The following is a 12,320-nucleotide window of genomic DNA, read 5'->3' as shown; positions in this document are numbered from 1 at the left end:
ATTGTTTGTGTCTTGTGCATGTTTCTACTCAGCGACCTGGACCCCCTTCAGGCTCCTCATTGGTCCGTGAGAGTACGCAAGGCAGACAACCCCCAGTGCCTTCTGGGTAAGAAACCTTACACTTACCTTAATGACAAGGGAGATATCAAGAGGGAGATGTTTGCTGAAAATACTAGACATGTTGATATAAAGCTGATGTTTGATTTAGTGAGGGTGATGGGGTGGTGGTGATTATGCAGGTGATTGTAGTCTTGAGGCACAGAAAATATAATGTATTACTATAGGTAGATCATGTCTCCTGTTTGATAAGATGTGCAAGTAAACCCTGCACGTTAATAAATGAAAATTTCAGCAACTGAGCCATTTTCCCGTTTGCTAGGTGATTTCCTGCTGGAGTTCTTTAAGCTGTGCCTGCTGAAGGAGTCTACAGAGGAGCTGTTGGGCAGGAACACTGTGGAGGAGGAGGGCAAAGGTAAGGCATCAGTTCAACCCGCTCCGCGTACTCACGCACACGCGTGTACATACGCTACCCCGAGATGCTCCCCCTGAGTCACAGGCTGGAATACACACTGAATCATCAGCTTAATTCTCTCTGCCAAACATGTCGCATATTTTAATACGATTACCACCACTGAATAATATCAGCGATGTGCAAGGTGGTTGCAACACAGTAGGCAAGCGAGAATTTGACAGAATGAGAGAAGGAGAATTGGCATGATAAAATAAACATGGACGTGGTCGTGCCCCTTAGTTGTTTGTTTTCATCATTTAAATAATCATCAGGTCTTCTTTCATCATTGTTGGTTAATGCTATTCTGTTTAGAGTTTGGATATGATGCCACGTTTGTGGTCCTTTTGAAGCTCTGACTTTGTTGACTTGTATTACTCTTAGCCTGTGTTTGTTGGAAACATCATCTCTGTGTGCCTCCGTTTCCATCTCAGAGAACGCAGACATCAGCCACGCGCTGTCCAAACTGACAGAGCCCACGGCCGTGCCCATTTCCAAGCTCTCCGTCTCCAACATGGTGCACAGCGCTCGCAAGCGCATCCGGAGACACAGGCGGGTCAACGAGTCGCCCCTCAACAACGACGTCCTCAACTCCATCCTGCTGGTGAGACTTTGTGTTTACCCACCAACTCACGGTTAGCAGTTAAAGTGATTACACAGTGAAACAGCACTCAGCCTGCTGGTGAAGGTGTGGTGAATATGTTGGGTTACATCACTAGCACATCACTTCCTTTGAGGGCCCAGAAGGCGATGGCTGAGGTTTTTTACGAGAAACTAGAAGCTGCATCATGTCTGTTGCCGTGGAGGAGGGATGGAAATAATTTGCCCACACCTATATGAGTTGTTTGTGTGTCCAGTATCTGTTCCCAGATGCCGCAACGGACAAGCCCACTGATGCAACAGCGGCCAAGGCAAAACAGGGGAACCCTGATGGGAAAACCGAGCAGGAGAAGGAGCCTGAAGACTACGTATGTGCAACCTGTTTCTTGCTTTTACTTTCACTTTGTCAGCTGTAGCTTCAAGTAATGAAAAATCATTCTTGTTATTGTAGATGCAGATATTTCAGAACCCTTCATTGAACCCTTATTCTTAAAATAGCAGTGCAGCTGAAGTGTCATTATATTCCACAGTATGGGCTGTTGCATGGCTGGAGTTTAATATAAAGAGGTTATGGCACATTTCAGTACTAATTGCTTAGGAAAATTCAGCTCCCAAGAAAGCTTCATAATGGAATCTGACAGTTAACAATACATGTAGGTGCTGTGGTGTAATTGTGCCTGTTCTTTCCTTTCCTTGTTCCTTCATGTTCTGTAGGACTAATTAAACCAAAACTGTGAGATTATTAGTGTGATTGCTCAATCGCACAGCACTGTGAAGCTATTGCACCTAAGTTTTATCTTTATTCCACCCATTCTTGTTTGGTGCCACTTCTGCTCCTAGCACTTTTGAGATATCGGCACCATTTCAACTCTGACATGTCCATCCTGATCTTATTAAAATGGTTGCAATGCCCCTTGTTTGTTTTTTTGTTATTGTCGTTTTTTTTAAATCCCTCTTTTTTACCAATGGTAGACCTGCCATAGCTGGCAAACAAAGATTATAGAGCGTGAAGTCATTTCAACAGATTATATTAACATATATGGCTGCTTATCAGAGATTTTCCTGAACTTTAAATGATTATAGAGCGTGAAATGAAATTAATCTTTCTTTTTAACCTCGCCATTAATATTACATATCAGACGTTTTCCGGTTTGTGACATGGTAGTTGAGTGTGGGAGTGATTGTCGTCATTTTGTATACGGCAGATTAGTATTTTCGCAATGAGAGTTCCCTATGAGAGAATGAATGGGGTTTAGGAAAATCGTCAAAATAACGCCCGTGATGGTAAAGTAACTGTTTGAGAGACCCCACATTCGATTCTGCTCAAGAAAAAGCATGAACATGTCATCCCTGTGTAGACTTAAGATGCATTCTATTTCTAAAATATGTCTATTGCTATCCCTCTGCTAACAGCGAAAAATAACTACAAAGCAAGTCACTAATGCTAAAGCTAATGTGTCACCAATTTTGCAAGAACCATAGTTGGTGTTACTGATTGGGAATCTCAAGTGTTCTGACAACAATTTGCATTTTGTCATTTGCTTGGCAAGGGTTAGGGATTCTCTGCTGTTGTTGAGTAATTACACTTTGCATTTTCATGGTCTGGTGTCTAACAGTTTAAGATCTTTGTGTCGACCATTTCAGTTCCTGATCCTCATTTCTCTCTCCTCTCTCAGAACTTATTCAACCAGTTCAAATCGGCGCCCTCAGACAGTCTCACGTATCGTCTGGCCTTGTGCACCTGCATGGTGAACTTCTACCACGGAGGCGTGCGGGCCGTGGCCCACCTGTGGCAGGAGTTCGTGCTGGAGATGCGGTACCGCTGGGAGAACAATTACCTCATCTACGGGTAACACAGCCCTCTCTTAAACCCTCAGCCCTCTCTTGTTATACAGAATACCTCGAAGAGACGTACACATAACAGACATGCACAGCACTGAAAGCCCATCCATGTTCCCTGGTGTTGTTTGACTTCGGGGGGGAAACCGTAGCATAGTGGTACTGTTGCCTTCCCACACCACATTTGGGTCTAGTGCCCACGAGGACCCAGGTCCGAAGTCATTCCTCGACCTTTGGCTGTATCCCCTTCCCACTCACCCGCTGCTGCATCTTCACTGTCCTGTCAATAAAAGACTACAACATTTGACAACAACATTTGACAGGACGATGTTTGAAAAATGTATATGTCTCAGGATCACTCGGTAGAATCAATGCAATCCAGCAAGTTCAAGTTTTTCGGTTATTTTTTTATTATTATTTATTTTTTGTCAATTTGTTTGTTTGTTTACTTTTCTGCTTCTGTTTTTCTGTATCTGTGTGAAAAAAACTATTAAAATAAAGTGTAAAAAAAAAAAGGCGAGACAAGCCCAAAAAGAATCATCTTTAAAGTTGTTTGCTGTCTCCTTTTCGTCCTCTCTTTTAGTCTGGCCGGTGGCACTCCAGACCTCCGGTGCTGTCTCCTCCATCAGAAGCTGCAGGTGACTGCCGCATTTGTACCACACTCAGGGGGTTGGGTCCTGTGGGTAACTGGAATGAGGAAGTGTACCTTTTAAAGTTTAGTGGTTGTAGGCACTTTTGCCATTTGCTTTGGTATTTGTTGTGAGCTTGGGAATGTGATTAACGAGCGCACTGACTGGCCTCCAAATTAACGGTATTTTATTACAGCCGGTATTGCTTCTTTATCATTCTTCTGCCTGAGTCACAACTTCATTTAAAAAGCCATCTCATGTGGTTTGTGTCTTGGGCCACCATTTGGGTTTGTTTTGGTACTTACTTACCGACACGACATCTCTAGGAAAATGAAAATGACTAATAAAAACAGAGAGAGGGACAGGGACACAGTGTGTGTATGGTAATGAGATGCAGATGTGTTTAGCTGCAATCAGCAATCAGCTTTCACGAGCCGTTTGGTCATCAACTGGAGTGCGTAACTGAAAACACTTCCCTCATTCCCTCCTTTTCTCTCTTTCTTTCTTTCTTCCTTTCTCTCTCTCCCCCGTTTGCTCTCTCTCTCTTTCTCTCTCTCTCTCCTGCATTGCCATTTACTATGTAGTTGAATGTATAAGCACAGCTTGTTTGACCCCTCTCTAAGTGAAAAGATCTAAAGACCAGTCTTCTGCACTTCTCGTAGATGCTGAACTGCTGCATCGAGCGCAAAAGAGCTCGGGACGACAGCCGCCAGAAGAGCGCCTCCCCCGAGGGGGTCCGAGAGCGGAAGGTGTCGGGCCAGGAGAACGGGCGCCTGATGTCCGAGGGCACCAGCTTATCTCCCGCAGCAGCAGCGACCGAGGTGTCACCCGGCAAGTCATGGGAGTCGTGGAGCGACAGCGAGGACGAGTTCTTCGAGTGCCTGAGTGACACGGACGAGTTGAAGGAGGCAGCCGTTGAAGGAACCAAGGACGCCAGCAAGGCCAAGCCAGAGGGCCGGCTCCAGACCCACGGGAAACTCACCCTGCTCAACCACGATGAGCCCTTATACATCCCAGTCACACAGGTACTCTGCACACCGCCGTTTCACAAGGACGTACCACTTTTGTTTCATGTTTGGTCTTAACCTGTAACTTAAAGCAGGAGTAAGAATGTAGGTCTAAAAATGGCAAGCTAAAATTGCTACTGTTGCAAATTGCTGCTTACTGTTGCCTTAAACTTTATTCCAAGAAGGGTAGCAAGACTTCCTTAAAGTTTTTCTGGGGATAATGCAGTATATCTGGTGCTCAGCTTCAAAGGTAGATGTAATATATATCAGCACTTAAAAATGTGTTAATAAGACTAGGAATAAGACTGTCAACCAGTCTCTCACTGTCTAACGTCTGGCCACATCATTAGCAACTTTGCGTTCATCACTGCAACAGAGTTTGGATGCAAGTAAGAATTTCATTTGGCACTGTCTAGCTCTCCATATTTTCCCCGCCAACAATTAACACTACTTAATTGATACACTGTTTGATCCTGTGCTGACAAGCACTGGAGCTATAGCCCTATACAGAATATTCGTATTGGGACGAGGCTGCAAATGAGCCCATGGCCCAGGTTGAGATGAATGGTCTTGTTTGTGCGGTACGAACACCATCTTTTTAAAGCCTGCCTCTGCATTCATTCATCATAAATAATGTCCTTTGATCCATCCTTAACCTTCTGAGGCCCCTGTGCTAGAGGTTCACTGGCTGTGGAACAAATTCAGAGCGAAGTGACTGTTTCTGTAGTTAATCCTAGTTTATCATATGCTGTCACAACAACAACAACAACCACCGTCGGCCCCGATGACACCACAACAGCATCCACAAGCCCCCGTGCAGGCGCGCAAGGACAGCGGTATCGATCATGGGGGTTTGGACCTCTACTGCTGAGCCACCTGCCTTTTCACCCCGGCTGTCCGACCAGTGAGCGTACGTGGGCACCTCAAGCTCATCAATTATACCGGAGTCGTTTGTGTTGTTTGGACTAATGAAGGCTAACGACTGACCCCTCTGCATAATTAAAGCATGGCTCGATAAACCTGGTGATGCTCAGGACAGCGCTCCTACCTATGCGCAAAAGGGCAGAACGAGCACCGTGGCTACATGCAGGGGTGGCAGTAGGGGTGAAGTAAGAATCAGCATTTCTGCCCTCTCCATCTATATTTGTGTCCATCATTTTCACTCTCTCTCTCTCTCTCCCTGGTGTTCATAAAAGTTTGCTCTCAGATGACACACAAGCGGTCAAAAACACAGACGATTTTGATATATAGATTACCTTTACAGGAACACACACATCAAAACTGTACTATAATAAGAAAAAAACTTTACAATGTAACACACTATATGAAAACATAAACAAATGCAGCAATCGTACAGTAGAAGAAAAATACAACATACTGTAAGGAACCACTTTCCAGACCAATGACAGTAAAGGGAGTGGGCGAAGGTTTTCATGGTGTTCGTCTCTCTGCGCTTTGCTGAAATACAATATTTTATTAAAGGACCCTATCTTGGTAAACCTAATTCATCTGACTCCACTCAATTTAGGAACTCTGCCTTAATCCCTGTTCTTTTAACGCTATATTATTTCCTGTTTGGTAGGCTGACCGAGGGTCATATCTTCTGGATTCCTTCAATCCAATCTGTTATGACGAATCCCCCTAGTAACTGGTTTATTCAAAAAATAGTGTCGCTCAGGATATTGCCACGGCCGTTTTCTAGATTTTGGCATATTCCACAGACACAACCTGTTACTAGTTCTGGAGAATAGCTCAGAGGCTACAGTGCTGTCACAGGGCTTACCAGCATGTGAGACGTAACTGGCTCAGGGACTGAGTGCCCAAGCTGCTGTGCAAGCTCATTATAACCATTCAGTCCAGTGCAGAGGCTGGACAGCGATCCACCGCTGTATAATACAATGTAACAGTTCTGCTGCAGCGTGTCCAACCCAGCTGATTAGCCAGGCAGCTCAAGACTTGCATCAATTGTTTTTGGTTTGAAACTAATCCTAGTCAAGCGTTGTGGCAACACAGTTACAGAGTAATACTTCTCTTGTTAATAATTTCATTAGAGGCAACCATGGAGCATCACAATTTATTTGTCAGGTGCAAGTTACTAATTCAGTTAGACATTCAAACTAATCTAAAATGAATAATCTAAAGTTACAAAGATCTAAGAGAAGACATATGAAACATTGAAACATACCTGAGTCCTGAATACTCAAGATGCTTTTTGCTATCTTCGCCTTAAATACCCATTTTAATTAATATACCAGACGTAGGACTAGATGATCTCATGGAAATTGGTGTTTACACTGATAGCGATCACACATAGTGGACAAATAGGGGGTCACCTGCAGCCTACAGGGATCTGAATTCCAATGTTTCTGAGATCTTCATTAAAAGTAATCAGATCAATTCAGTTAATTCATTTTCTCTCTCTCTCTCTATTTAGCTGTTTGGTGCTGTGAACATCTCTCAGCCTCTCCTCCATTCTCTTCACTGCTGCTTGTAGTCTGATTGTCATTGGTTTCAGTTGGGGGACCTGTCAAAGGTCTGTCTGCATCTGTAGTCCTGAAATATCTCAACTGGAAATGGTGTAGCTGCATGTGAGTGTGGGTGTGTGAGTGTGCGTGTGTGTTTATGTGTTGTTTGTGCGTGCCTGTGTGTGCGTACGTGTCTGTGCGTGTGGGTGTGACACAAGTGTTATGGCGCGGTGATGTGGGTGTTTTAGATGCACGTTGTCGCCTCTTCGTGTCTAATGAGGCGGCCGGCTCCGGAGTCTCACTTTCTCGGCTTTTAATTAATCTCCTGATGAGGTGGTGTTTCTCCAGGCTTGTCTGGCCTATTTATACTCCCCCAACACCCAACCCCCTTAAGAGTTTTGTGAAAGGGTCCGTTGACTTGGCGGTGATTTTTACATGCACTTATTTATTTCTATGTCAGGAGATAGCTGCTTTAAATTATATAACACAGTGTCAGGATTTCAGTGCATGGGGGGAGAGAAAGTTCTGGAAATGGCATGAAAGTAGAGCCTCGTTTCCCTGACGCACACACCTAGCAGTTATTGTTCACTGTCAAAGGAGGGTACAGTCTGTGCCACACACTTTCTTTCGTGAGGTTTACCTGTCTACCACCAGCTGTTACCATCCACAGGGGATGCTGCACAGCCTTGCAGAAACATCAGGATAATCTTCTTCTCAGCCACTGGACTGAATATAAGACTTCTTGCTTAAAAAGCACTGTAACACTTGTATAGAACAAAGTCCTAAGATGAGAAAAAAAAAAGATTGTTTTATCCCAGCTAATCCTTTCTGGCAGTTATATTATTGCTGTTATACTTTAATATGACCACAGCACTGGGAGATAAATGGTTGTCATGATGGAATGTCACAGTCAAAATATGACATTTTAGTTCCCATATATGGAGTGGTGCAAGACAACTACAAAAAATCACTTTCCAAATATACATTTGAGCATCATTTTCTATCTCAAGTCCTCCGAACAGTCATTAAGCGGCAGACACTTTGTGGTAGAGAGAATGATGTCAGTGAGTACGGCCTGGAGTCGTCTGTGTTCATTAATAGGAAAAGAGGGATGTTTGGCTGTTTAGGTGGCAGGGGGTGGTGGAGAAGCCACACACTCAGACTCCTCTGGAATTGGGCTAAATGAACAGGAAGGCCCTTCGTATAACCGGCGGGATGATATGCGTGTACCAGCCCCAACTTCTATTTCACTTTCCTTCACCAACCAGACATCTGTCTGCATTTACAGTCACTCTAAGCTCAAAGTAAATCGTTTTTTGTCTTCCTTCCCCTCTCTCTGTCTTTATCTATCTCCCCTGACCCTCTCTCTCTCTCTCTCTCTCTCTCTCTCTCTCTCTCTCTCTCTCTCTCTACCAACCCTTCTCCAGGAGCCAGCACCCATGACTGAAGACACCCTGGAGGAGCAGTCAGAGGTCTTGGCCAAACTGGGCACGTCTGCAGAGGGAGCTCACCTGCGCGCCCGCATGCAGAGTGCTTGCCTGCTCTCAGACATGGAGTCCTTCAAGGTGAGGGACCCTCCAAACGCCCCGTCCTCAACGTCTCTAGAGCACCAAGTATAGCATTAAAATGAAAAAATGTCAATTACATGTATCAACCTCTATGGACAATTGCTCAAGCATAAACTATTAGAAAATAGTGCATAGAAATACTTACGCATGCACATAGAATCAGGACAGAGTGACCCATTCATTAGTTGCTGTTTTAAGAAGGTAATAAGTAGAGTATTGAGCTAGGAAATGGATCATTTAAGGCCCAGCACTGTTTTGCTCCAGTCTTTTGAGGTCAGTGGCGCTATGCTACATTTCAACAAAGTAATCAAGTTTTCTCTGTGCAGCGCTATAGTTGAGGGGGCACTGTACACAAGGTGACACTGATGGCCTGTCTGAGGTTTTGATTGGATCACTGAAGAATGATGCAGGGCCGTTGCATTAATTGGTTTGGCACATAAAGGATTAGGGGGTAGGGAACTGGGTCTGGTTTAGTATTCAGAGTGATCAGCGAAGTATTTTGGCTTTTTATGCATGTTGCTTAAGTATGTCGACGGAGGGAAATGATTACCTAGTTTTGTCTAGCTCAGTGTAAGAGTGGTATAAGAGTGTTTATAGGATTTAAAAAAAATCAGTATGCTACCCTTTGGAAAAAAACTAGTCATAGAGTCAACACAATTTATTTATCTACACCATCATCACCAGGTTATTTTAGGAATGTGGCCATTCTGTGGGTGATTCAACCAGTGGCCCAGTTGCATCCCCGAAACAGGTGCAGCCAGAAAGTCTGTGTAAGCATATCACTGAGTACTTATTTTGAAAGGAAGACTGATATTAAAACATTTTTTTTCTTCTTCTTCTCTCCTTCCCTGAAGGCCAGCTCCCCTGTATTTTGCACAGGCAAAATAAGTGAATCCAGAGCAGATTGTCCAGGTTAATTACGTGTAATTAGACCCGAATGAGCTGGACTGTCAATTCAATTACACTAGGATTTAGATTGAGCTAACAAAGTAAAAGAATATTTAGTATGGTAATTATTCTCTTCATCATCATGGTTCAGGCAATTATTTAAGGCAACCACATCCCTTTTAAGTTACCAGAAAAGATTTCCAAGTTTCAAGATTTCTTGTTTGGTCATTAAGACCTCACTCTGAAGAATCTCTTTGTTCTTAGCACTGAGGTGGAAAGAGCCTCAGCCTCAAAGCCTCGGAATATCTGCACATTCACCCGTCCTAATTGATTTGGTGGTTAGGGAGAAAGTAATAGATGTATGGGTATAGAATGGGAGGCGACAGCAAGCAACTGAAGTGATGGTTCATTTCATTTTTAGAGGCTTATTAATTTTTGGAAGCCCTTTATCCAGTTTCTTCTCCCCTCTCTCTCATTTTCTAATGGTGCTAAATGATCTGCTTTTGTTATGCCGTTGGTGAGTGCTTGGGGTTTTTCGTACATCAGAGAAGATAGGAGGACCCCTTATAGGATTATGTGCTAATCACATACTTTTTTTTTTTTGCCGCACCCCCTAATTTTAGCTAATGGCCTTTACTGCTGCCACTAGTGTGTTGAAACTCGTAGGGTGCGACTACTTTTTCCCTCTTCTCTTCTCTTCTCTTCTCTTCTCTTCTCTTCTGTTCTTTTTCTTTTGAAGAGCCATGCAAGCTCGTTCCGACTGCCCCACAAAATGCTCCGGTTTCGCCAGGCATGTCGCCCCATCTCCTTCTCCTCGGTGATACTGCAGCACTCGGAGCGCGGTAGTCTGCAGTAAATGGCCCCCTTAGCTGAGAATGGCCTCTATATTTAGACGGAGGAAGGCCTGTAATTGTGCTTAGCCAAGCATCATTTGGCATTTTGGCTTTAATTACCATGTCCCTCTGGGTAGAGAAGCCAGTGAGTCTTGGTTATGATGAATGGTATGGCTTGGAGATATGACAGTACCCCCCCACCCCACGCACTCGTCTACTCACCCCCCCTCCCTAGCCTTTCTCAATACCTTCCCACCGGAAAGGTGGTGTGTGTGTGTGTGTGTGTGTTTTGGGTAAGGGGGAATGTGTGTTCGAGCAAGGCCTGATTTCAACACCTGCATCTGTCCCACCCCACCCCACCCCCTTCCCTCCTCCTTCGTTTGCCTCCCCTCTCAGTAGCACCTCACATCAGAGAAAGCGCGGCTCACTTTTGTAAAACTTCAGATCATTATCCCTTGTTCTTCTCCACGCCGGTAATTATCAGGTGGAAAAGTGTGCAGGACTTCGGCAGACAGACAGAAAAGGTCACGCTTGGAGCTGAGAAAGGAAGTGTGTGTTTGCGCGTGTGTGTGTGTTGGGGGAGAGGCAGGGAATCGGCAGCTAGTTCATTTGGAGAGCCGTGGCTGACACCCTCACTGAGCTCATTGCTCACAGTTTGGGTGATTCATACGCTGTCGCCAGCACGCCAGTAAAAGACAGATACCTGAACCCCTGCTGTGTTCGTCTCATTCATTCTCTATTAATTCCCTGGCACTATCCACCCCCCCTCTGGGGATAGGCACGACCAGGTGCTGTCAGTTCCTGCCCTCCGGCCTATGTGCAAGACCGTCGTTTAACCTCTGCCCACTCCGCCTCGACCTTTAACCTCTGGGCCTCTTCTGCTCTGGCAGGCGGCTAATCCGGGCTGCAGCCTGGAGGACTTTGTGAGGTGGTACTCGCCACGCGACTACGTGGAGGAGGAGGAGGAGACGGACGAGGCCGGGCAGACGGTCGTCAAGGGCGACCTCAGCGCCCGCATGAAGATCCCGGGCAACATGTGGGTGGAGGCCTGGGAGACCGCCAAGGCCACACCTGCACGCAGGCAACGACGCCTCTTTGATGACACGAAGGAGGCAGAGAAGGTTTGGGATGTTGCCTATCATAACTCTATATACATATTTTAGAAGGAATGTTGTAGGTTTCTATGTATATGTGTTGGGGTTTTCAAATACCATGAAAACATGATCTCTCCAAGAAGTTGCCAACGTTGCTTAAATCCATTTCTGTCCCTTAGAGATTCGAGATTAGTAACTCTAAAAGATTTTTCTGGTTTTCTATCCTTGTAATGCTAAGGTTCACAGCTGCCTGTCCTTGAGGCTTGCACTCAGTTTAGGACAAACCCAAACATTAGCTCTCAGCATCTCCCTGTTCATTTGAGCGCTTTCAGATCCCCGTTGGAAGCCTTGCACCACATTGCCTCATCATTTCACCCTGAAAAACTGCAGCAGAGGGAGGAATAAGCAGCAGCGTCTCAGGAGTGTCACTTTTAGACACCCTGTTGAACGCTTTCAAAACAAATTTAGCAAAGGACATGTCTGCATATCTAGCGCTAAAAAAAGAAAGTGAAAGGGAAAAGGGAAATGTGCTGCCACTCGTGATGGCAGAGACGTAATGCAGGTAGCGGTCACCAAGCTTTGCAGGAATGAGATCCAATCAGGTGGACGCATGTTGGAGAAACTGGGTTAGAACATAATGTGTCCCTGTTAGGGGTCCGCTCCGCACGGGGCTTGGGGAGAGTTCGGGGGAACCTTGCCCAGCTTGAAGGTCGTCGTCTCCGCCGTCCTTCAGCGTCCTCCTGGGCTCAGCTGGGGGAACTCCAGGTGCAGGATTTAGTCTGAATTAATTCGCTGATTTAAATTTTCTTCTCCCTCCCTCCCTTTTTTCCTTTTTTTTCCCTTTTTTTCCGAGCTCTGTGAGTTGTCCTCGGAGATGACTGAAGCGCTC

At 45.1% G+C, this 12,320-nt stretch overlaps 1 protein-coding gene across 3 annotated transcripts in view; it reads left to right on the top strand.

Moving 5' to 3' along the window:
- Positions 1 to 12,320, top strand: part of rab3gap1 (RAB3 GTPase activating protein subunit 1) — a 30,957-nt gene that overhangs the window by 10,085 nt on the left and 8,552 nt on the right. For all 3 annotated transcript variants that reach the window (XM_012826573.3, XM_012826574.3, XM_031585556.2), the window contains exons 11-19: positions 33 to 106; positions 380 to 472; positions 943 to 1,112; positions 1,366 to 1,476; positions 2,785 to 2,957; positions 3,531 to 3,585; positions 4,239 to 4,601; positions 8,476 to 8,613; positions 11,228 to 11,458. In XM_012826573.3, coding sequence (XP_012682027.1) covers positions 33 to 106; positions 380 to 472; positions 943 to 1,112; positions 1,366 to 1,476; positions 2,785 to 2,957; positions 3,531 to 3,585; positions 4,239 to 4,601; positions 8,476 to 8,613; positions 11,228 to 11,458 — 1,408 coding nt within the window. The remainder of the gene's footprint in view (positions 1 to 32; positions 107 to 379; positions 473 to 942; positions 1,113 to 1,365; positions 1,477 to 2,784; positions 2,958 to 3,530; positions 3,586 to 4,238; positions 4,602 to 8,475; positions 8,614 to 11,227; positions 11,459 to 12,320) is intronic.

The sequence above is a fragment of the Clupea harengus genome, chromosome 2, assembly GCF_900700415.2.
Source record: "Clupea harengus chromosome 2, Ch_v2.0.2, whole genome shotgun sequence".
NCBI classification, from domain to species: domain Eukaryota; kingdom Metazoa; phylum Chordata; class Actinopteri; order Clupeiformes; family Clupeidae; genus Clupea; species Clupea harengus.
This window is presented reverse-complemented; position numbering and strand designations above follow the sequence as displayed.